Source organism: Sciurus vulgaris (assembly GCF_902686455.1).
Source record: "Sciurus vulgaris genome assembly, chromosome: 1".
Lineage (NCBI taxonomy): Eukaryota > Metazoa > Chordata > Mammalia > Rodentia > Sciuridae > Sciurus > Sciurus vulgaris.
In genome coordinates this window covers 99,208,347-99,233,955 of record NC_136461.1, presented here as the reverse complement: position 1 = coordinate 99,233,955, position 25,609 = coordinate 99,208,347, and the positions used below count along the sequence as shown (strand labels likewise).

General features: G+C 53.1%; 1 protein-coding gene across 8 annotated transcripts in view; it reads right to left on the bottom strand.

Annotated features, from left to right (window-relative positions):
- Positions 1-25,609, bottom strand: part of KCNC4 (potassium voltage-gated channel subfamily C member 4) — a 98,764-nt gene that overhangs the window by 69,880 nt on the left and 3,275 nt on the right. Inside the window, exons 2-6 of one of the 8 annotated variants that reach the window (XM_079112065.1) lie at positions 15,586-16,522; positions 13,280-13,483; positions 3,639-3,895; positions 3,277-3,327; positions 3,119-3,163 (exon numbers count right to left, since the gene is read on the bottom strand). In XM_079112065.1, the coding sequence (XP_078968191.1) occupies positions 3,134-3,163; positions 3,277-3,327; positions 3,639-3,895; positions 13,280-13,483; positions 15,586-16,522 (1,479 nt within the window). In that variant the 3' untranslated portion in view covers positions 3,119-3,133. Of the gene's footprint in view, positions 1-3,109; positions 3,328-3,638; positions 3,896-5,302; positions 10,792-13,279; positions 13,484-15,585; positions 16,523-25,609 lie in introns of those variants that run through there. The other 7 variants (XM_079112063.1, XM_079112066.1, XM_079112062.1 and 4 more) reach the window with 7 other exon arrangements.

The window sequence follows — 25,609 nt, the reverse complement described above, 5'->3', positions numbered from 1 at the left end:
AGGACCAGGTGGAAAATGGTAAGTTCTGAAGAGAAGAGAGGAGGAGCCATGGGTATGGGACACCCCGTCCCCTTCCCTTCCCTCCCCTCCCCTGCTATCCTCTCCCAACCCTCCTCATTATTCCAACAGTTTCTCAAGCAGGAAATGCATAATGTAGAGAAGAGCTTTCACATTGTTCCCCAGGGACTCCCAAGAATGCCCTAGAAGTGAGGCGCACAAGCCAGCTCTCGGGCAGGTCCATCTCCTGCACATGCGCTCATTCATAAAACATGGACTGAGTCCCCAGCACTGTGCTAGGCCCTAGCAACCCACTGGAAGGCAGGCAATAAATAAACATATAGTTACAGAGTGACAAGCACCTGGAGAAAACCAGGTGACTGCAGTGATAAACAACACAGGAGGAGGGTCTGGAGGTGGTAAGGGGAACCCAGGCCAGAAGGGAGAGGACCCAGTTACTAAGACAAGGGTCTGGGGGCGGGGAGGGCGGGGACAGCACTGTGAAAACACTGTGAGGAAGAGACTGGCAGGCATGAGAAGCCCAGGGGAAGGGAGCTGCTGGCTCCCAAGGGCTGAGAGCAGAGAGGGACAAATGAGTCTGCAGAGGCAGGAAGTGGCCTGAGCAGCAGCAGGGCCTTGAGGGCCCCCTGAGGAGTTGGGATTTTATTCGAAATGCAGTGGGAATCCAGCCACTGAGGGTTTTAAGCAGTGTAACATGATCCTGGTTCCATTTTGAGAAGCTCTCGGGCTTCTGGGTGGAGACTGGGTGGTGGAAGGGCAGAGGGGACCCAGGGAGACTGGGGAGGAGCCTCCTGCCGAACTCCAGGCAGTCCAGGAAGGAGGCCATGAGCAACGGTGCTCATGACTGAAGAGTCAGAAATGGAGAATATTTGACATGCATTTCAGAACCAGAAAGATAGAACTTATAATGGGATGGAATGTGGGGTAAAAGGTATTATTGTATATTATTTTTGTATTCTGCCTTCCGACCTCTCCCCCGACTAGAATGTAAACTCCATGAGGGCAAGGATCCTGTCGATCTTAACACTATTGTTTCCCCAGAACGGGACAGGCTTTTTTTTTTTTTTGGTGGTGCTGGGGATTGAACCCAGGGCCTGTGCAACTCAGTTAAGAGCTGTACCACTGAACCACACTCCAGTACCACCCTTCAATAAAGATTTCGTGAGTGATAACTGAGTGAGTGAAGCAGAGAATGAGAGGCTGGGGTTAAGAATGACACCTGCCCGTCAGTTTCAGGCTCAGCCCCCTGCAGGGTGGTAGGGAGAACACAGAGAAGGGAGGCAGAGGCATGAAATCAAAGTCTGTGTCAGGGAAGCAGTGACAACACTGTGTCTGAGTGGAGCAGGCAGTTAGTGGACATGGATAGCATGAGGGGAAAGGACTGGCCTATTCGGACCAGTGCTATACACCCAGGAAGTAAAGCTGCTCCCATAATGGAGGAGGGCTCCGGGGGTGCCTGCTGAATGAATGTGCAACCAAGCAGCCTTGAGAGGGGATTTCTGATTCCTGGGCTGGAACCAGAAATGTGGATGTTACCAGTGCCTAGAAATGTTGAAGGCCACAGGAGTAGATGAGGTCAACTAGGAAAGCATGTGGAGAGAGAAAGGGGGCACCCCCACCTCTGACCAACAACCAGGGATTGCTGGTTTAGGAAGTAGGGACCCTGATTCAGCTAAAAGCTGTACCCCACCTTTCCTGGAGACCAGCACAGAGCAGTCCTGGCATATGCTTATTAACCACTATCCTTCTAAGGCCCCTTGGGGTTGGGGTACAACTAAGGTCGCCCAGGAGACAGCCAGGGCCCTGGAGTCCCCTGGCAGCCTTCTGTAGTGAGGTTGCTGTCCTGGCCTGGGCATGGTGACTCTAGCCCCAGGGGACTGAGCCAGCTTGTGTGACACCTGTCCTGGGTACCAGGGTGCACACACAAAGGCTAGGAACCCCTAACTGAAGGGAAGCACTCACTACAACCATGCCTCCTAGAGCAGGGAGTGAGAGCAGGGGGAGGAGGCTAGGTCAAATCACAGCCCAAGCCCAGGTGTCCACCCAGCCACTGCAGGCAAGATGAGCCAGATATTCCTTTGCCCTGCCCTATATCCATGATGGGTGGGGGAGCAGAGCCAGCCTTGCTGGGAATTCTCTGGAGTTAAGGAATCGAAAGGAAATCACACTGGGAAAGGAGCTGATCTGAGCCCTGCTCAGAAGCCCTGGGTTCTGGACAGAATTAGCTGCACAGCCCCAGGTGAGTCAGTCTTCCAAATGGAGGAGGTCTTCTAACCACCTTCCACACCGAGCAGTTGTTCTTCCTGTGCACCCCTGGCACAGCACGTTACTGTCCAGTGTCTCTCTAAATATGTCCAGGGACTGGAGCTTCCCTCAGCTCCAAGGTGGTCCAGTCCTCCTTGGTGAGTTTTCTAGAAAGAGTCTCTTTTTGGAAAGGCCTGGAGGACCCATACCAGATGTTCATGGTGCCAGCTCCAGAAGGAGGAGATGGATGGAGGCTTCCCTACTGATTACAAGATGCTTTCCAACACCTTGTATTAAATTTCTACTAGCAAACAAAACAACAAAAATGCCTTCCTAACATTTCCAGGTATCATTGGAACCCCCTTCCCCTCAGCGTCCTTCAAGTACCTGAAGGTAGCGATCGGGTTGCCACTGAGTCTTCTCCAAGTTAGATGTTCCTCATGTAACTTGGTTTCCAGACCAGACTCTCCCACCTCTTCTGTGTGCCAGGGAATAAAACTCCAGGGTATTGCACAGGGAAGGGACCATTCTCTGAGCTGGAGGTTACCACTGGCTAGTTAATGAAGTCTGAGAAGGCATCCCTTGCCCCTTTGTGGGCATAGGTGTGTATCATGTGGTATACACACATAAAAGGAAGAATGAGCTAAATCACTCACTTCCCCAAGTTCTAGTTTTCTTATCTATACAAGGGGAAACAATGCTTTTACTGTAATAATCAACCAAGATTAAGGAAAAGAAAAATTTAACAGCACAAATTTCCACAGCAGGGGCTATGCCTCCCAAGCCCCATTTGGTTTAGACCCAGGGGCTAGACATTGGGCCAATAGAGTCAAGCTTCATGGCTCGGGACCCCAGCTTTGTCACTTTCAGGCTAAGTGTCTTTGACCTGCAGCTTTCTCCTCTGTGGAACAAAGATAATGATAACACCAATCTTGGAATGCATTTTTATGAGCATTAAATGTATTGCCATGCACTCAATAAATAGCGGCCGTTTGGAATTATCCCTAGGCTTACCCTTTTGCATGGAGATAAGGGCTTCACTGGAACAAGGCTAATTCCTAGCACCTATTTTGAAAAGTGAGGGCATCAAAACAAAATGGTCATGTTATTAAACTGAGTTGCTCCGTAGCACCTCCACCCCCCATATTTGTAAGCAGCAAATAGGCGCTAGGGGCTCTGCTGAAGCCTCTGCAGGCACCAGCTTGTTTCATGAGGTAGATCCCACGGTCGCTCCCATTATAAGGATGAGAGGGGAGGTTCAGACAGGTTAAGTGCCATTACAACTAGAAGCGATGGAGCGGGAGCCCAAACCCAAAAGCCCCTCTCAATCACCGCAGTGTCCTGTTATCTTCAGCAGTTCCCCAGTCTGGGCTCACCTCCAGCTCCCAGCTGCCTGAGAGTGGCTTCCTTGACAGCAAGGCCCACTGTCTCTGTGAGGCCAGGCCTCCTGCTTCTCTCACCCAGCTCTGCCCTCCTGTGCACTCTGCCCCTATCTTCCTCCAGGGCTCTGAGGGCGACACCATGCACCCTGGCTGCATTCTCTTGGGTCCTCTCAGGATCCCCCTGCCATATGGTATCCCTGGGCTGCTTGCTGGGTTCTTGGTCTCTGACCATGAAATGGTTCCACATTGATCTACAAAAACAAAAAAACAGCCATTCTGGATGTGGGCCCTGATGCGTAATATCATTACAGAGCCAGCAGTGCATCCCATCCCATTATCGCCTGGCCAAGCTTCTCTGAGCAAGCCTGGCTGCAAATGGCTTTCTTTGAGGGGAGGGGGGCACAGCCCCTATCTGCCCTCCACTGTTGGAGGAGAGATTTTATCTTAAATTGACAACTGGCTGCCTGCCACCGCCCTGCCTCTTCTGTCAGCCCAGGCTCCCAGTTGATTTTCTCTTGACACTTCAGGAACAGGCTTCTCCTTGCTTCTTCCCTCCCCTCAGCCCGGGGGTCCTCACCTCACTGTTCAGCATTGCCCCAGAGGCCAGCTCTGGGTGTGCTCTTGTCCTTCCTTAGTGTGATGGACATGGAGATTTCAGAAATCTACAGAGAAATGCCTGAGAGCTGCAGGCAAAGGGCAAGAAGAGGGCTAACACCTATTGTACGTCTTCTGTATGTTGCACACAGACACAGGCAACCAGGCAGGGCTCTCACACTGCCTCTGAAACAGCTGCTCTTCTTATCCCCATTCTGCAGACAAGGAAACTGAGGTATGGGGAGTTGCCTCCAAGTTATCCAGCTAGTAAGTGGCAGACCAAGACTGAGCAGAGGTCCCTATAACTCCATTTATGCCTTTAGTGAAAGTAAGGAATAAGACATATAGAATGAACAAAAAAACAAGCATCCAGACCCAGCTACATAATTTGTAGAGCCCAGTGCCAAACCAAACCATAAGATCCCTTGTTCAATAATGACTAATTCTACAATGGCAACTGCTAAGCATTAAACTCAGTGTGGGACCTCTCAGCGACTCCAAGGGTTACAGCCTGTGAAGTTGCTGTGTGTGTGCCTCTATGTGAGTGTGCAGGACAGCAGTGAGGGTCCTGGCTCATGTCTGAGCATCGCTTATCATCCCCCCATTCTAACCAGGTCCAGGTTGCTCATTCCCTACACCTAGGCAGCCCCTGGTAGTGTCACCCATCCTTTGTTGGCTTCAGTCCATCAACCATCCAGTTATCTCAATGAGTAGCATCCCTAGGGCCTTGGCCCACTTAGAACTGGTGCAATGGCAGGGAGGGGCAGCCCTGGCACAAACAAGCAGTAGCAGAGGGGACCTGCCTAAACAAAGATTTCTTCCATGTGATGGGGGTTCAGGTGGCAGCAGGGGAGATCAGAACACTGCCTGGAAGTCACAAGTCCAGGGTTAGTCCCCTTCATATGGCCTTAGGCAGATTTCTTTCCTCTGAGATTTTACCTCTGGCTATAAAACATCAGGGCTGGGTTGCATTGAGGATCCCCGGTGGGCAGGAGTATGCTCAGGTGTATGGCATTCTTCAGGTGTAGTGGATGGGGCCCAGGGAGACCCCACAGACCCAGAGTCAGAAAGAAGAGGCAGACACTCACACAGAGGAGCAGCAGGACACTCTGATGTCTTTATTGAGGTTCGAGCACAGCATGAAGGCATGCAGACAGGGCAGCAGGGCCCAGCCTAGGCGTGCCTCAGACGCACATGAGGAGACAGCTTGAGAAAAGGACTGACCAACACTGGGGAGGGACGGGGGGAGGGCCGAGGCCAAGGCTGAAGGGGTCACCTGGCCTCTGCTATTGCACGCATCCTCTGGCCACCGGCCAGGAAGTACAGTATTGCAACTGGTCTCCTCTTGCCCGAGGCATCCCCTTCTCAGACCCCTGAGCCAGATGGGCAGACAGACCCCTTTCCTGCCCGTCTGCCCAGCAGCATCTTTGAAAACAAACAGATGAAGGAGACAGAACAAATAAATCAAAATGAAAATGACAAAATGCCCCCCTCCATCAAGGACACATGGGGTGTTAGAAGGAGCGGAAGAGGCTGCAGAGGAGCCCCTGGAAGTCCCCCCACAACCAAGGTGTGGGGTGGGAGGTAGAACCCCAATCTGGGGTGGGAGTGGGTTAGTGGAACAGTGACCCTGGGGGGGCAGTCTGGCCTTCTACAGACTTCAACAGGCCACCTGCTGACAGAGCAAACACCCCCAGAGAGTATCCTGGGACCACCCAGGTGGATGGGCAGCTCCCAGGTGCACTTTTCCTGGGACATTCCCCACAAACAGTCAGAAAAAACAAGGAATCTGTGAAGGGGAAGGGGACTGGAAACTTGGGGTGGGGAGAGGGCTCAGGGAGACATAGCCTACAAAGAAGACAGACCACCAATAGCACGTGCACTACACACAAGAGTATAGTATGTATGAATATAGATACTATATGTGCATATATATCTCTTCAATGTACAGTAGAACAGAACATCAGACCCAGATGGCTCTGGGCCCCGAGGGTCACATGGGAGATTTTCCACCAGTCCTGTGCAACAAGGATATCTGAGTCTTCCCCAGTGAAAGATTCGTGCCTGGTTTCCAGAGTTTCCCTAAGCCTCTGGCTTTCTGTCTGTCTGCCTGTCTCTCTCACGTTGGTGCCGCTTTAAGTGAGGGTGAGGACTTCAGCCTGGGCATAGTTGGACGAGAGGGCGTCTTGGCAGGTCTCTGTGTTTAAAGAGCACAGGTGTGAGACACTGGGACGCACGCTTTCGGTTCAACATTGCCTTCTGAGGGCAAGGAGTTCAGCAAAAGAAAGGGAGAAACAAAGAGTGACATGTTAGAAGGAAGCCAGCAGCTGACCCACAGGCTGTGGGCTAAGGAGCAGGCCAGAAGCAGAGCTGGAAGGCATAGGGAACCCAGGGCCAAGAGGCCAGAAAGCACAGGGATGGGTTAGGGAATAAAGTGAGTCCTTCATCGTCCCTCTGGAACAAGGGGTTACAGTGCATATCCACATCTGCTCCGGTAACCTAGCTCCAGAAACTATTAGCCTCTCAGGTCTTCAGAACTGCAATGTGGTGCAAGGACCATAACTCTATAACCTATCTGAAAGGCAGTGTGGAAGATTCCTGATATAGCCTGTGGCTCATGGGACCCAATTATCGCCAGCCCTTAAGCTTTCCTGCAAATAGCTGCACTGCCCTCACCACCCTGGACTATTCCATTGTCCCAAGGAGCTGGTAAGGCACTAGAGTATGGAGCCACATCACACCCAGCTCCTGTCCTCAACATGGGAGGACGAGTCTCTGCAGAAGGAGGGCATGCAGCCTCAGGTGGCGATCAGGGAGGATGAACATGCCGTCTCAGGAAGGAAGATCAGCAAACAGCATTTGAGAGCCAACCCCTCTGAGAGCCCTTAATGGCATCCCATCCTCAGCCTGGGATTTCTGAGGCCTAGGTCTTCCCTTCCCCTGCCTCCTAGTGATAGCACTGGCAGAGCAGCTAGGGGATTGGGCCAACAGTGTGGGTGGGAGTTTCAGCCCCTCCAGGCTGGTGCTGAGACCAGCCCTGCAATATTAGGTCTGTGGTCCAGGGCAGGGATCAGAGTTGGCACCCAGACTTCACAGCTTCTACCCTGGGTTGCCAGGCCACACTGAAGGGCCTCCATTACTTCTCCTGGAAAAGATGTTCTCATTTTGGAGCGACACCGTTTCCAATTCCTTAAGATTGTGGGCCTCAACTACCTCCCTACACATGGCCTGTTGGCCCACTAGTTTCTGGGCCTCTGAGTACAATCCTTGAGGAAATCAGAGAACCTAAGGCCTTTCAGAGCCCCATTTCCAAGGGCAAAGAGAGGACTGTGGTCTTCCCCTGTACTCCTGACACGAATTTGTGCATGTCACAATACCCAGTCACCAATACCCAGCCACGGGTCCCCCTCCCTAAGAGCCTCTGGGTTCCCTAGGCTACTGGATCTAAGATGCACTGGTGGGAATGCCTAGGATTCCAAGAGGTCTAGGATGGGTGGGCATGGTGTGAGTGAGGCGGGAGTTCTGGCAAAGCTGTGAAGAATCCTTAATGGGGTCCCACCCTCAGCCTGGGATTTCTGAGGGTGCTAGTGAACAGAACAGCCTGTTCCGGAGAAAGACTGGTCTTAGGTGGCTTCTTCAGTGACTTCCATGGGCTCTCCATCTTCAGAGGCCTCTTCCCGGGAATCTTCTTTTGAAATCTGTCTACATAAGCCACCAGGGGTGGATCAGGGGTTTCAGAGGAGGCTCTTCTCTCTCAGATGCTCCGTGAAGGGCAGCCCTGGTCCAGGGGTGCCTCCTAGAACCCAGGCCCTCCTCCTCCCCGCCAGCCCTGTCAGACCTGGCTTAAGCTGAACAGTCACCTGCCCACGGTGGCTCCTCACAACCACTCCTCTCAGAAGCCTGGGGCTGAGAAGCTGCCTCTAGGGTTAGCAGTAATCATGGTACAGACTGGAAGGTGAGGCTAAGAGCTCCTGCCTATGCTGTTCTCTGCCTTATAGGAAGGGGCCAAATCCCAGTTGTGGGAAAGGTTTCTAAAATTAAAAGAAATGGGTACAAGTCTAAGGAAACTCAAATTACACTGTCAGATTCTGGGTGGGAGAGTCTTCTCCTGAGGAGGGAAGCCCAAGGTCTCAGGTGGGCCTGAGGCCAGTGCAGGAGGAAGCCTTCTGCGAGAGAGCCTGGTGCACTTGGGAGCGCTATAAACACTGCTCTCTTCCTTCTCCCAGGGTCCTGGGAAGGCCCAGAGGTCTCGAGAGGTAGCTGGGGGCAGACACCCACAGAGCTCTCCTGCCAGCTGGGTCCCTTCTCTCCCCTAACAGGCCAGGGAGCCAGGCGGGAAGTGTGAGAGCCCATCCCCCAAGGCACTAGGGGCTCCAGCCTGGCACTGCTGCATCATGTCGCCCAGGGACATCTGTGCCCCCCACAGGGGTGCCGTGAGCATGCCCATCCCCGTAGGAGGAACGAGGGGAGGAGGCGGTGGGTGCCGTGGAAACTTGGGCTCCTGACAACTTGAGGGCTGCCACAGAAATAGCCGCCTCAGTTCCCTGAACCAGAACAGCAAGTCAGAGGAGAAAATAGCTGTGGTGCCCATACTAAACCGGACACCTAGCTCACCATGTTCCTGTCAGACCACACCCGCGACCCCTATGCCAGGAGCTCTGCGGGGCAGGGCGGGACCCGTCATGAGGAGGCTGAACTTTCCTATTTGGCTGTGAGGGGGAGAGGTACCAGCACCTCCATCCTGCTCCATAGGCTTCCCATCACTTAAAGTCTGCATCACTTAAAGGGGCCTGTCCCCTTCTGAAGGGTGGTCACGTGGATGCCCCTATATGTTCTCTTTTCAAATCTTTTGGGTCACTTCTTTCTGAGAGCAAATGGCAGGTAGGCCCCACAGACCATAGCAAAGTTAGAGTATTCCACTCTACCTTGAATGGACCTTTCTGAAAGGGACATCCCACATCTGCTCAGTCCAATGGAAGCACTAAGATGGGGATGCTCCTGGCACAGGTTCTGACTATACATGGAACCCCAGGAAATAATCAGATCTTTTTGTCCAGGTCACATTTTGGGGTGGCCCCAGATTTCTCAGCCTCCTGCCAGGTCCCTAAAAGCTATCTTGCCAAGCCTATCTTTGCCACCCTGGAGGAACAGATATGGACCTTCCTTAGTCACTCCTCTACAAAGTTGCATAATCTGACTCTAAAAATTGCCAGGCGCAGGGCTCTGCTGTCAGGTCTAATTCCCATCAGGTAAAACAGGAAATGGCTCGGCTGAGGCCTTGGTTCCTGGGTCCTGGGCTGAGGAGGGCCGAGCTGGCAGGTGTGGGCCTCCCTGGGAGTGGCAGGAGCAGGTGCGGGTGGGATGGCTTCTGTCTCTTGCTTCCCCTCAGCTGTCCCTGTGCAAGGTGTACCCCTGCTCACCCAATGACTCACAAACCTGTTGTGCTCCCAGGCTCGTTAGGTAAATGAACACACTTAATTATAGAAATTAGATGAGTCTCTGGTTCTGGCAGGAATACAGAGCGCAGAGGCTGGGTGGGAGCGGCAGGTGACTCACAGGCAGTGCTGGGAATCTGAGAGAGCAGGAGAGGGAGGAAAAACTGTCGCGGAAGCAGAGGAAGCAGTGTGGAGAGAGATGCTGCAGTACGGGGCGCAGATGGGATGCCGGGTACTGCCACTGGGTGTCACCCGCTGAATCAGGGGACAGGCTTCCCTGCACCTAGGCACCTGGCCCATGGCTCGTGCCAAGCTTGGGGCTTCGATTAGAGGAACCCCCACCTGCATCCCAGGACAGAGGAGAAATGTCAGGTCTCTTCTCCCAGGGCAGCACTGCCTGTGGGCACCGCTCTTCCAAGGAGTCAAACTCCCCTGGTGCCAGCAGAGATGACCCACAGGACAGCCTTGTTCCTTGCTGGTCTTGGTGTGGGATGGACAGGCAGACAGACAAGACAGGCTGCTTGGGTACTGGTTAAAGGCCACAAGAAACGGGAAATGCATTTGTGGTGATTAAAAATATTAAGGTAGGCATAGCTCTCTGGCAAGGATGGCTGGTCCCAGGTCACCTTGTACCACCTTCTGAACCATGGGACACTGAGGCAGAGGCAAGGCCCAGAGACACAGTTCCTGGGTATGCCACTCCAATGGCTCAGAGGAGACCATACGGGGGGCAGGGTAGGAGCTTTGGGAATAACCTCCCCCTTGCTGTCAGGCTCCAGAGCTGAACATTCTGGGGAGCTGAGTGCTATGAAGGGATATCAGGGACCTGAATCTCCATCCTGATGGCAGTTCCCTCCCATTGCTCCCTAAGGCCCCAGGAGGAACAGGGACACGTGCCTGCTCAGGTATGTGTTCCCCTGCCCAAAGCAAGGAAGGCCAAGGGTGTAGCTAAGGGGCCGAGTGGCCGGGTGGGGGGCTGGTGAGGGGGTGGAAGGGGTGGGAGAGCAGGAGCTTTCTCGGAGGGTAGGGCGAGCTGTACCGCGATGCCAGTGGAGACAGCCCCAGACTGGTTCCAGCCGCTCCGGCTATGTTGTTTAGACTCCGGGACTTTTCACAGCCTTGGTGAAGAAAAGGCATACGGGTCAGGAGGACGAGGCTCCTCACCAGGGCAGGTCCATGGAATCCATGCTCCAGGGGACCCTGCAGGGCCAGTGGTGGCCCTGGCCTGTAGTGGAGGAGTCTGTCCCTCCTGGGAGAGACTTCTTGACTCTCTGGTCTTTTGGTCTCCTGGGTTCCTGAGGACAGACTCCAGGGCCCCCACACCCAGCTGACCTTTGTCCTATCCTGTCCCCAGGTAAGTTCCTCAAGAGCTCTTTGATAGCCCAGCTGCACAAAGACCTACAGCTTCCAGCACCCAACCTAAAAGGTCCCAGTTAGCACCTGTTACCTTCCTCCCAAGAAGCTGATAATTTTTTTTTTCTCCCTGATTCCAGGGATTGAGCCCAGGGGCACTTAATCATTAAGCCACATCCCCAGCCCTTTTTAAATATTTTATTTTGAAACAGGGTCTCACTAAGTTGCTTAGGACCTTGCTAAGTTGCTGAGGCTGGTCTTGAACTTGTGACTCCCCTGCCTCAGTCTCCCAAACTGCTGGGATTACAGGCATGTGCCACTATGCCTGGCAGAGCTGATACTGTTGACACACAGGCAGCTACAGGTTAATGTGGGATCTGTGCTGGTGGCTGGAGAAAGTGGGGAACCATTCTCTCCTGGTCCTACATGTAGCTGAGTGCAGAAAGGTGTGACATGGGACAGCATGGGGAAGCTGTTGAGTGCACACTGGGAGTCTGGAGATGTTAACTCATGCTTGCTTAGCAGGGCCTGTATCCCAGCAACCCACCTGTTCCCTCTCGAAGGTCACTCTAATTGGCTGAGTTACATGCTTGTTGCCAAGAAGCAGTGTGGAGGCATCTTGAAAATAGAGCAGCAGGGCCCCACCGGCACCCCAGAGAGATAGGGTGGTGGGACACAGGCTCCCCAGCCGCGTGGATGCGCACGTGACCCCCTTTCATAGATTCAGCTGCTCCCAGGAGCAGGGGCCCTCCCGACTTGCACCCTCACAGCCTCTTCCACACTCTGCTTGCACTGAGCCCCTCACAGCACGGGGAGGGAAGCAGGGGTGCCTGGCACACAGCATTGTGTGCTCAAGTTCTCCATGGGAGTGGGGGTCCCCTCTCCCCCACATTCTAGGTCATCAGCTTAGTAGGCTTGAGACAGAGCAAGACTGTGGGTATGAACCAGGGTGCAGTGGAACCACTGCATGGTTGAGGGAGGAGGCAGGAGAGAAGGGCGTGTCCAGGCCTGAGGGCACAGCGGGGGTGTACAAGGTCTGCGCACACTTCACCTGCAGTCATTTAATTGGGACCTTTGGACTATCTCCTTCCAGATCAGACTGCTGCTCCTGCTTCTACCAACCAAGACACATGTGCAGCAAAGCTGGACAGACCTCTCAGGGCCAGGGAAGGTGCCCTAGGAGCCTGCCTGGTCAGGGCAGCCAGGGGACATCCTTAAGGATCAGAGGCATTGCAGGTCATCCTTGCATCAGCCCCTGCCCCACCTCACACAACCCAGCCCAGACTGAGATTTGGGGATAGTGAGAAGTAGCAGGTGAAAAGTCTGACTGGTGAAGAAATGACGAGGTAATCTGGGAAGAGTTTTGTTTTGGGTGTGAGGAGTCAAGGCCTGTTTGGGAACTAGGCAGGATTTCAGGGAGGTCAGGTCACAGGGGTAGGAAATACAAAAAGTGATCAGAAACTGGGCAGGAGAAGTGTCTCAAGACCCCTGGTTCTCAGCCACCTTTGGCCCTCGCCCATCCCTGATCATCTCTACCCCCATTTTGAGGACAGAAGTCCTAGTTCCATAGACTTAGGCTGGGGCCTGGTGATGGAATTCGCCTTCCCTGACAAGCAAGGAATAGGCTACCTCCCTGAACTCTCCAAATCCTTCAGAATACTCACAGGCCCACTCTCCCTGCCCACCTCACTTTTGAGCACCTCTGGCTCTGCCTTGAAAGGACCATCTCCTCCAGGGGTTTGCAGATCTTGGTCAGCCCACCTGGGCTGCCCAGCCCTACAGTAAAATATAGGAGGAATAGGGCTCTGAAGACCTGGAATCTGACTCTGGAAGGTTGAGGGCATCTCTGGGGACTGCTTGAGCAGAGAAGTCTTAGCTGTGTTCAAGGGAGGCCTAAGGAGAGGCTGGCAGTGACCCTTAGAGCTAGGCCGAAGGCAGTGGCAGGACTCCAAGGCAGAAAAGGTGATAAAAATGAAGGGGCCAGGCTCCTGAGCCTGTGTCCCCTCAACCCTCTAGCACTGCTTGTCCTTGTGGGTATTTTGGCAGTGGAGGGCTCTGTGGACCCTTTTGGGAGGCTGGAGGCCTTTCTAATCCAGAGACAGCATACCCCATTCTAAAAGCAGGGGCACACCCAAGGCATTGGAGATGGTGGCCACAGGCTCTGAGGAGTGGGGGACCTCAAGCTCTGTGGAGAGGGCTGGGGAGACTCAGCTCTGCGGGGGCTCCCCACCTGCCCAGCCCAGGGAGGCATACCTTTCCGGACACTGCCATCGGCACAGGCATAGTCCCCAGCACTGAGCAGGAAGCAGGCGGCTGCCTTCTTGTTTCTGTCCCGTGTGCCAGAGCGTCGCAGGGCCCGGCGCTCCTCGGACGTGGGGGCAGAGGCCAGGGGCTGGGTGAGGCCGGTGCCTTCCTCATCCGACAGCACTGCGTTGGCATCACCATTCTGCTTAGAGTCTGAAGGCAGCAGACAGAAGGGGCTGCGGCAGCTGCCTGGGCCTTTTTTTGGGTACCAGGGATTGAACCCAGGGGCACTTGACCACTGAGCCACATCCCTGGTTCTTTTTACATTCTATTTAGAGATGGGGTCTCTCTGAGTTGCTGAGGCTGGCTTTGACCTTGAGGTCCTCCTGCCTCAGCCTCCAGAGTCCCTGGGATTACAGGCATGTGCCACTGTGCCCAGCTGCATGGGCAACCTGTGTCTTCACAGCGCCACCTGTGTCTCAGATTCAGGACACAGGATGTCCAGGATGTCCTTGACCAGAGGAAGGGGCCTAGTATCACTGGGAAGAAGTGTCCCCAGAGCCAGGAAGCAGGCTAAGAGTCGGATGCTGTGCTTGATCTGCACGATTCTCTCCCAGCCTCAGCCTTAAGTCCTCCCTCAGGGTGAAGCAGAGCAGATGCCCTACAGCAGGCCCCCCAAGTGGTGCCCACCACTCCCAGTGGTGTTCATGGCTCTCTCCCTGCACCACCTAAGGCAGCTATTCTTGCCCACCATGCACCTATGCTGAAAGTGCCCAAAGGACCTGGAGCTCCCTACCTGCAGGGCTCCCATGTCTGGGAAGACACTGTGCAGAAGAGACTTCAGTTCAGTTCTGTGGCTAAGGTTTTTAGTCCCAAGCCCTTGCCTTGGGCAGGGAGCAGCACAGGTGCGTTGGGCCCTTGGATACAGAGAAGTGGGGTCCACTTGGTCTGAAGACCGTGGCCTGGGCATTGGCCAAGGAAGTCATTGATGTGGCTGAGTGTCATGGCAGCTAAGGGCGTGGCTGACTGGGTCTTGGTGACATGCAACTGAGGAGCCCCCTCAGGACCTGCATTTTATGTGAGGATGGGCCCTGAGTTCTGCATGGGCCTTGGAGTAAAGCCAACATCCCTGGGAGACTTAACATTCAGGGATCAGGAAGGGGTACCATGCTGGTGGGGGAAGAGAGGAGCCTGGGGGTACTGTTCTATCAGGGTTTTCTATCAAGGAAGACCCAAGTCCATGATGACTCAAGGGAGTGAGCGGCCCCAGCATGTGTGATGGGCACATGCCAAAAGGCCACAGGTGATTGTCCCCACTCAGGTACCTCCATGGAAGATGAATCTCACTTTGTCCCAGTAGCCAGGAGCTGCTGACTCAGTCTCTGGCCCAATCAGTCACTGGGGTCCCAGCATCCAACAGCCCCCCACACTAGGCATCCCACATCTCCCCCTGACTATCAGGTGCCAATGTCCTGGCAGCCTAACTCCATGTTGCTGGAGATTGAGATGCTTTCCCATCCTGGTCTGACCCAGATGGAGGTGAGCTTTGTTGCGCTGGCCTTTTCAATCCTTGAAGGATAGAACACAGAGGCCCAGGCCTTCCCCTTCCACAAAGCAGATACCAGTTTGTTCCACCTTTATCCCCTTCCCAGTACTGTCTGGTTCTCTCCCTCCTCAGTCCCTTTCCATCCCATATTCAACCCTGAGCCCGGGACTCAATCTAGCTTATGCTGAACAGAAGGCAGCCTCCCACTGCTGTTACGTTATCGCATTTATTAGGCCAAGAGACACCAGACTTGAATGTTGGAAAGAAGTGATTCATGTGTTGATGCACCTTGGAAGAACAGCTGTCTGCTCTCTGGCTAATAATGACAGCTCCTGACATTAGTAAAAACTTTGAGAAGTTTTAGCTTCTCCAAGTGCTCTAATGTCTATCATTCATTTGGAAATCGTCAGGGTCTTGGGGTTGGAATATTGATATATCTCTCCTATTTTATAGGTGAGAAATCTATGCCCAGAGAGGGTATGACACTGGCCTCAAGGCACTCAGCAAAGCAGCCAAGTAGGGATAAGAAACCAGGGCTTCTAACATACACATCCAAGCACAGTGTATGCTAGGTGGACTACTAACTCCACAGATCCTGATGTTCAGGAAACTCAGAAAAACAAGAGGATGAAGCTGGTTTCGATGCTTTTGTCCTCATAAAGGCACATCTTATACTCACATTAGATCACAGACCCAAATTCCAAGGGGACCTGGGGGACTGCCTCAGCCATGGGGAGAAGAAGGGTCCTCCTTCCCAGTCCCTACTCACCTGCCCGTTTCCTCTCCACCATACCCTCTTCCCGGGCAGGGGGGCTGGTATCACTGTAGGTGCTGTCCCTGGGCGAGGTCTCCTCCGACTTACAGTAAATGGGTGACTCAAGCTGGGGTGGCCGTGGCACATGCTTCTTCCGCTTCTTGGGCAGCTTCTGCTTGGCCATAGCCAGGGAGTAGTACATGCCGAAGTTGTTGACAATGACAGGCACGGGCATGGCGATGGTGAGCACCCCAGCCAGCGCACAGAGCGCCCCCACCAGCATGCCGGACCACGTCTTGGGGTACATGTCCCCGTAGCCCAGCGTTGTCATGGTGACCACGGCCCACCAGAAGCCGATGGGGATATTCTTGAAGTCGGTGTGGTCATTGCCCCGTGGGTCGGAGGGCCTGGCACCAATGCGCTCTGCGTAGTAGATCATGGTGGCAAAGATGAGCACGCCAAGGGCCAGGAAGATGATGAGCAGCAGGAACTCGTTGGTGCTGGCGCGGAGGGTGTGGCCCAGCACGCGCAGCCCCACGAAGTGGCGTGTGAGCTTGAAGATCCTCAGGATGCGCACGAAGCGCACCACGCGCAAGAAACCCAGCACGTCGCGGGCTGCCTTAGATGACAGGCCGCTCAATCCCACCTCCAGGTAGAAGGGCAGGATGGCCACAAAGTCAATGATGTTCAGCAGGTTTTTGACGAAGTCCAGTGTGTCAGGGCAGCACACGATGCGCACCAGGAACTCCAGTGTGAACCACAGGACACACACGCCCTCAATGTAGGTGAGGATGGGCTCCGTCTCCACCTCCCGCCGGAAGCGCACACTGGTGATGTTCCCCACCCGGTGGATCTCCGTCACATTGCGGTCGATGTTGAAGGCCTCGTGAGTCTCCAGGCAGAAGGTGGTGATGGAGACCAGGATGAAGAAGAGGGAGGCAAAGGCCACCACCTGTGGGCAGGGGAGGAGAGTCGGGAGCTGCTGTCAAGGCAGGGATGGGGTGGCCCCACTGGGGATAGGAACCTGTTTGTGGAGGGTTGGCACACAGGGCGCTGGGCAGGGTGCTAAAGGAGAGGGGGCATTCAGGCAGAGTCAGGGGCTGGAATTCTGTCCTCAGAGGGTCTCAGCTTCCTCATCTGTCAATGCGCCCAGCAGACAGAGGCTGCTGTATGGAAGCAGCAGGTCATGGAAATGCAGCTGCTTGGCCCTGCCCAGGATAGCTCTGTCCACTTTAAGGCTCTTTAAAGTGTAATGGGTATCCAGATGAGCTGCAAATCCCATCTCCATATGATTCTGCCTTAGGAAGCTTAAGAACAAACCTGCAATTCTGCCTTTTTCACAAGCACTCAGGTGAGGCTGCAGCTAGAGTAACCAGGGCAGTGGTCCTAGAAGTGAGCTCCTGGACCAGAAGCAAGAGGTCCCTGGGAACTGGTTAGAAATGTAAATTGCAGGCCCCACCCAAACCTACTGAGCAAGAAGTGCCAGGGGTCCAGGGCCTGGCAATCTGTTTTAGTAAAGCTTCCCAGGAACCCTGATGCACATGCAGGTTTGAGGCCCACTGCTTTAAGGGAGGCCCCAAGGAATGACCCTAGGCCTCCTGCCAGCAGAGCCAACAGCCTCAGCCATGAGGCATCTTAATCCATAGTCTTAGCCCCTCTTTCCAGCCTCAAGGGCGTCTAGGTGACTTCACAGATACGGAGGAAGTCCCAGAAGGAAGACAACATGCACTGTGGCAGGAGACACAATGGTCCACCCAGAATCGCCCCTTCCCGCAAACTGACATTTTCTAGGACACTGAGTTCCAAAGAAGCATGAAGTGTACCCCCAGGATGAGGGTGGCAGTGTCTGATCCTGACAACTGCTGGGATCTCCGCTAGAATGGTGACAGCAGTACTCAGCAGAGCAACAGTTGGGCTTAAGCGTCCAATCATTATGAATGGAGATGAAATGCACATGTAATAACACCAATTACGGAGCCGTCATCTGTTATTCATGCCATGCCATTTAGCATTGTCAGGAGCCCGTTGCTGGGGTCTGGTCTTCAGCCCCTGCCGCTGCCTGTGTTGCTTGGCGTGTGAAGCTGGGCTTCCTCTCTGAGCAGAGGGCTGAGCCTACACAGTGGGTGAAGGAGGTCTGTGTCCCCAGGACCATTTGACAAGCCCATGCCTGCCCTCCCAATCTCCACCTGCCATGGCCTTCACTGTTGAAGGAGGATGCAGACCTGCCTCAGAGGGATTTTCATCTGGGAACTTTGCAATGGAAGTGGGAGGGGTACACCCTTTTCTTAAGACCACAAAAACACCACTGCAGAACACAGGGGAATCCAGGAAAAGGAGGTAAGAAGTCACACCCTGAGGGAGTCTGGAGCAGGAGCAAGTCTGAGGGAACTTTGGACATAGACATTCATCTGCTCCCTATTCTGTCAGGAGTTCTGTATGGGTCGCCACCTTCAATACTCCCAGTGATGTGGGAGACAGGTGTCAACCATTTTATGCAAGAGGAACTAAGGATCAGAGAGGTTACATACTTGTCTCATGTTACACAGCCCAGAAGAGGTAGAAACCAGATGTGAACTGTAAACGGTTTCACTGTAGTCTACCTTCCCTTGATAGCTCACTACCTTCACTGAGCAGGGTCAGCTCTCTCATGCTAGCTATTTCACATCCTTGAGAATGTGTACCTTGGACTTAGATCCTCTATCACACGCTATGATGTACCTCATTTACGACTGAGCTTGGATCAGGAACAGCATAAAAGGAGAAGTCTGGAGAGGGGAGTGGGGCAGACATACCTTCTCTACTTTTTAACTTTGTCTGGAGTGTCTTCTGTCTGCTTCTCCCTGGGAAGGTACATTTCAACTGTCTTTGTTGGCCTCATTTTTTCCCCCTGATGAATGGGCTGCCAAGACAATGCAGACTGATGGACCCAGGAAAATGGCTCCAGACCATGGCCTCTGCATGCCATCAGAGATGCACTGGTGGAAGCACCTGCTGGTGGCCCTGGCAGTGTTGGGCATCCAGAGTCATGGCTTTATTCCTTGTCCTGAGAAACAGAACGCATGGGGACAGCACATCCCAGTTCTGAAGCATAGGATACGGGCCCTCTGTCTCAGAGGGAAAGTTAGCCACCTGGGAGTCCAAGTGTAGGTTAATTAGTGATTTGGAAAAACAAGCTCAGGAAGAGCTGCCAAGGGGCGGAGCACAGGGAACAGAGATGGAGGGAGGATGGTGTGGCCACTGCAGCTCCCTCGCCCACAAGGCCAAGGAGCCTTGCCCACTGCCCTCTGCTGCCTCAGGCTCCTGCAGAAGCGTGGGAATCCTTCAAGCCCAGTAGGCACAGCGCCCTCTGGGTCAGGGAGCAACCCCTACTCCTGCTATCTGCACTCACACTTTAGCTCCTTTTTATTTTTGGTAGCAGGGGTTGAACCCAAGGGTGCTTAACCACTGAGCCACATCCCCAGACCTTTTTATATTTTGAAACAGGGTCTCATTAAGTTGCTTAGGGTTTAGGGCCTCACTAAGTTGCTGAGGCTGGCTTTGAACCTGTGATCCTCAGCTTCCCAAGCTGCTGGGATCACAGGGGTGCGCCACCACGCCCAGCTTGCTCTTGTTTTTACATGAAGGACCGTCCCCCGTATTACTCTAAGGTTACAGTTCCCCTTCAGGACCCATGTTATTCTTTTCTCCCCTAAGCTACTCCCTGAACTCAAGTATTTCCTAAGCAGTTGACTTGCTTCTAACTGGTGCTTTTGGCCAGGTCTCCCCTGGGGGCAGGGATACTGCTTTCTTTCCCCACATTCTCTTGTGTGGGGGGCTGCCCAGGACAAATGGTGTCCTAGAGGAGGTGGCTGCTGCACCACCAGCCTGCAAGGGGTCAGGACCTCATGCCATGGGGCCTTCCAACAGCCCTTGTGCTGCCAGACTGAGAACAAAGGAGAGGTAGAGTCCTGGGTTAGACACTGCCTCCCGGGGTCAGATTACCTGGGTTCCTCAGCCTGGCCTTGTCCCTCAAACAGGCAAATCGTGCCCTCTGGGCTGCTTCTTCCATGTAAGTCAGGGATAGAACTAGTACCCAGCTCCTAGTGCCACTGCAGGATTAACTGAGCTTCACACTGAGTAGGTGCTCAATAAAATGGTGACAGAGCTGAGGTGTAAGTGCCCCAGGAGACCCCTGCATGCAGCTTCTGATGGCAAGCTGGATCTGGAGTCAATATATCACAAAATCCTGGTTTTTTAGAAGTGAAAGGTACTCAAAAAGTCATCCAGTAAAACTCCCCTTCTGCCTTTACAGATGAAGAAACAGAACTGGGTGTGGTAGTGCACACCTGTAATCCCAGAGATTCAAGAAGCTGAGGCAAGAGGACTCCAAGTTCAAGGTCAAACTCAGTTATTTAATGAGACACTGTGTCAAAATTGAAAATGACAGGGGCTGAGATGTATCTCAGTAATATAGCACCCCTGCGTAGATTCAATCCCCAGTATCACAAAAAGGGGCAGGGAAGGAAAGAAAAAAAGAAACTCAGACCCAGGAGAAAGGATTTGCCCAGGTTTCTATAGCTGATGCTCTTTCCACAGGCTACAGATTCTGCTAGAAATCAAAACTGCCCAAGCACAAAACTGCTAGTGTGAACTGGGTTTGCCAGTAGCAGGTCCTTTCCTGCCAGTTGGGAGGAGACAGGAGGACCCCCCGGTCCCCTGGGCCTCCCCGATCCCCTGGGCCTCCCCAGACACATGCTGGCCACTGTGTCTTATAGGGCCCCCACTTATCCCCAAAGGCCCAGGTGTTCCAACTAGACAGTTGGCCCGATTACCAGACTCCTCCACCAACCCCACCCTAAGACTGTCCTTGAGGAAATCTAGGGTCACATTCTAGGTTCAATTTGGGATCTGCTACCATCCTGAGACTTTATGTGAATTTCTTAGCCTCTGTGAGCCTTAGGATCATCATTTATAAATGGAAAACTGAACACTTACTATGTAGGGATAAAAGTGGGGAATAGTACTTACTATCTGCTGGGAACAGCAGGAAAAAAACCAAACACTCCTACCCCATTAGAATGAAGGGAACTGTTTACAAATAAACAAGTAAAAATACAGAGCATATCAGACGGTTTAAGTGTTACAGACAAAAATAGAGAGAAAAAGAAGAGAAGGCATATGGCAGGGGAGCTATTTCAAATAGGATGGTCAGGTAAGATCATAATGACAAGGGGACATCTGAAGAGAACCCTGAAGGGACAAGGGAGGGAGTCACAGGAGGAGCCAAACAGCTGTGGAGGCAGAAGGAACAGGGGCAGTGCAAAGGCACTGAGGCCACAGTGTGCCTGGTGTGTTTCCATGGGTGAGAGTAGGACACACCTTATATGGTCATTTGAGAATTAAAAGAAACCATTCTTGTACAATCAGCACAGAGACTGCAGTATCTCAGGAATCTGGCACAGACTAGCTGAGGGGAGAGGGGAGAGACACCAATCACTGGGAAACAAATACAATCACTGGGGGCAGAGAAGGGGAGCCCAAGGAAGGAGGGCCAGAGAGACAGATGGACAGATAAACAGAAGAAGACTCATGCCCAAAAACCTATATTAAGGATGAAGTGTAGGAGAAGGGAAAATTGAGAACAGAGCCAAAGACACTTGCAGAGGAAGATCTGGAGGGTAGGGCGCTGAGTCTCCTGAGGAAGTCAGATCCTAGTGCCCAGGCTAGGAGTAGGGTGCCCTGGGGGCTACAGAGCAAGAAATTAAGGAGGTCTGCTAAGGATGGCATCTGAGTTGTTCTGAGCTCGTGGATGAGGACCTGCAGTGAGGCCCAGTTCTCAGCTGAGGGGTATTCCCCTGGGGGCGCCCCTAGGGGCAGATCTGGCTCTGGCCCCAGCCCCTCTCAGCCTGAGCCAGGACACTCTGGTTCCAGTGTCTAGAGCCTACCTCTACCTCTGCTTGCCTTCTGCTGCCTGCGCTGGGTGCCCCACGGGCACCTAAGCCGATGAGTCCCACTCTAAAGCAGGACCACCGTCTGAGAAGCTCCACTCCAGTCCCTGGCACTCCTGGTTACTGCCCATCCGCGTCCCATGCAGTCCTCCCTCTGCTTGGGCTGGTCTCCTGGCCAAGAAATGCCCCTTTCCCTAACTCTGCATAGTTTAGCACTACCCACATTGAAATTTTATTTATTTATATATTTATTTATAACCTGTCTTCTAAAAATTACTTAATGGAGCTCTGTCAACCCAGCTTCCCTTCTCCTTCCTTGCCATGTAGAGGGAGGACCGCTGGCTCCCTCCTCTCGCCTCCTATTGGACTTTATTTTTTATGACTACTGTGCCACCTCTCGTGATGCATCTAGTGTTATTGTTGCCATTTCTCACCACCTGTTTCCCCTCCACTGCCACCTACTCCCCCTGACCTGGCTTTCCTCAGGAGTACAGACCACCTCTGACTCATCTGCTTCTAAAACCCAGCATGGTGTCCACCACATAGTAAGTGCTCAGTGTCATCTGATGACCGGGTCCAAGGAGACTGCCACTGACTCTCCCAATCCTGGGGAGCCTGTTAGAAGAAGGGATCACCAGCAAAAGTGTGACCAGGAATACCCTCCAGGCACGAGGGCCCTAGGCCCACCGCCCTGGTTGACTACCCCATGGCCTGAAGAAAACCCCAGCAGGGTCATGGCACATTGATTGTGCCCTGGAAACAAAGCTGGCATGAGTGCTCTGGTGCCCAGCACCCCACTGACAACGACCCTGAGGTGAAGGATCCAGGGGTGTCCCTGCTCCCAAGGCCCAGCTGCCTGCCTCTGCTCCCGGTTGCTCTTCCCCAAACCCCGCTCTCCAAAATAGCCCAAGTTTATTTTATCCCCCTCCTCCCTTCCACACCCCAGCCCAAACGGTGACAAACAGAAACACCTCATCATCTAAGACAAGATGTTCAGAGGCAAATGTTGGTCTGTTCAGAATGAGGAAGAAAAACACAAAACAAAACCCAAACCAGGAGGAAACAGAGGCTCCCTGCAGCAGGGTCTGCGAGGAGGCTGCGGCCTTTGGCCTAGCCCAAGTTCTGCAGCTCCTCAGAAGGAGGCCAAGGGGCCAGCACCATTTTCCTGGGCTAGGGTTCCTTATCACTGTAGTCCAGAGGGCACAGGATCAGTGAGTGCTGGCCTTCGCTCAAAGCCGGTTGTGACCACTGAGCAGCAAGTCGCCAGGCAATGCTAAACCAAAGAAGCCAGGGACCTGCAGAAAGGGGTGGATAGGAACCAAGTTCTGTATTTGTTTACTGGAAAGCCCTAGTTTCATTCCTTTGCCTGGACCAGGGGAAACCTAGTGTTTACTCCTAACCAAGACTTACTTCTTTTTTCTTATGAAAGTCCCCAGTAAGAAACTAGAGACCAACAGGGTCAAACTCAAGCAATTCTAGGAGGAGAAAGGAAGGACGGGAGAAAGGGGAGGATGAAGCCCTCCAGTGAGGCTTACCCCTGAATCCTCCAGAAGCCAGAGATGCTCTCCAGACAAGAGCCGTGGGAAACAGTGGCAGGAGCACAGACTTGGACTCAGGACACCAGAATTTGAATCCTTATGCTACCATCAGCTGTGCCACCTTGGGCAAACCACTCTATGCCTCTGTTTCCTTATCTGTACATTGAGTTTAATAATCCCTGCCTCACCTAAGCTGAAGGAACTAGGAGAAGAGAGCATAGGCCAAGCACCTGCCACACATTACAGCCTGAAAAAGAGTCAGTTCTGGCTGCCCTCCAGAGCACAGGATCCTGTGGACCACCTCTCCCAATCAGAGGGAAAACAACATGGGAAAAATCCATCCAGAAACTGATTTAGTCAAAGAAAACTACACTCCTTAACAGGGCTGACTGCTGAGCTAAAACCAGCTCAGTTCCTAAGACTTCAGGAAGGAGGAGGGTGTCCCAGGCTCCCATTCATGGGACTTCTGGACTGCTCTCAGAAAAAGAGAAAGAAGAGATTCTTTATCTCTGTGAAGCTACCTTAGTGAGCCCTGACTCTGCTCAGGGCAGCAGGCAGTGGAGCAGGTGGGGACAGGACCAGCCTGTGCCTCGTGTCTGTCCCCAGTTCAGGACACAGAAACAACCAGAGGCAACTTCCCATGGTCCAGCTACATCAGGAATGAGCATCCTGGGCTGGGAGCCCTGTCTTAACCGGAGCAGGTCTGTGGGCCAGGCCGGTAGCTAGGCAACAGGCTCTCCTAATCAGCTCAGTTCACTTTCCATTTGTGTCTGTTTTGCTTTTGTCATAACACACTACTCAAAGGACCAGACTGTTTGGTGTGAAGAAACACCCTGGGTAGAGCACCACTCCTCTGCCCTCATGTGTCCTTCTAGGCCCCAAGCCTACCGCCCAAGGTGCTGCAGATCCCTTTCAGGGAGGCAGTGGCTGTGGGTGAGGTAAGACATGCACACATACTCAGGAGCACAGGGCTGGGATGGGGAGTATGACTGGTTTAGGGTCAATGGAGAGGGACAGTGCAGCCCTGAAATCTCCTGCATGACACTGTGCCCTCAGGCCTACAGAAGCGACAGAGCAAGTGTCTCTTCTGATGTCCCCATCTGCTCCTAGATTTTCTGATGCCATCCATAAGAGATACAGAACCTCAGAACACCCTGCAGGTCAGAGCAAAAAAACTGGGCACCTCTCCCTGCTATAATCAGCCTGGAGCAGTGGGAAGAGACTGCTGTTTCCACAGGAACAGGGGCTTGGAAGTCAGGGAGCTCTGGCTTTGGTTCAAAGCCTGGCCACTATCTAGCTGCATGATCTCAGGCCAGCTGCATACCTGCTCACAGCCTCAAACTGTTAAATGGGGATAATAGCCTTGCTGTAAATTCATTGGGAGGATTAGAGATTAATGTAAAGTGTGTATAGCAAAATATCTGCACAGGGTGCTCAATGAATAGCAGTTATTAATTTTTTAAATTGTATCTTTCCACCTGTGTGTACAGGAGCAGCTTATGGCTTGCCTTTGCCTGCATTCCTTGGCAACAAGCAAGTCTTCTTTTGGCGTGCTTGCCAGTCAGAGCTCCATACAGCTCTTCACATCAGTACTAACAACTCGAAGCCTAGAAACTAAGGGTGGTTTTCTGGCTCTGCTATTACTTAAGTGTCTTTGGCAAGACACATGTTTCTGAATCCTGGTTTCTTCATTGCTTAAATGGGAGAATTAATCCTGCCCTACCCCAAACTTCAGACCTCAGCTGGAATGCCCAAGTTGAAATGATTCATGCCCAAAGGGCAAAGCATCTCGGTTCCCTGGAGGACCCCAAGGAGCACACTAGGCTCTAAGCTTAATTACAGAGGTTCCTGGCTGGGCCATTCTGCAGTAGGTTGAGGAGAAAATAAGCTCATTGATGGTGCATCCCCCCGCAATCCTGGCAAGAAGGACCTGAGCAGGTGAAAAGTCCTCAGAGACACCAGAATGCTCTGAAAATAGGGCCTAGCTCTCTGTTTCTCTTAACCACCTCTTTTCATTCCTCCTCCATGGTTTATTCCCTTTCCCCATCTCTATCAAGCTAAATCTGCTTCCTCCCTGACCAGCAACTTTGAAAGATCTGAACTATCTGTGCATGTCACTCTCCCCTCATGCAGAAAGCCAAGAGCCAACACTAGCAGGGTCAGTGAACTGCATTAGAAACCCTTGGAACTCACAGCAGACCCAAGCACCTTCTGAGCTGGCTTCAGAGCTTCAAGGAAAGTCACCAAGGCAGCCTGGGGTGGGAAGAGACCTGAAAAAGATTCCTGGCTCTAGTGGCTACCTGTGGCCCCAGTCTGGCATGCCACAGCCCCTGAGACCCTTGCTCCTCCCTTCAGGCAAGGGATGCATCTGCCCTGATCTGGCATTTATGCCAACCTAGCCCCTCCCAGCAGCCCCATTCCCCAACCCTCTGACCTCCCCTTGGTGGGGAAGTGGAACTTTTCCTTCCATGATTAGGATGAGATGCAGCCCTGGCGGTGCTGAGGGGAGGGCAGGTCCCTGAGACTCATTAGCATGAGTATGCCACAAATACCAAACAGCATTCACAGCAAGCA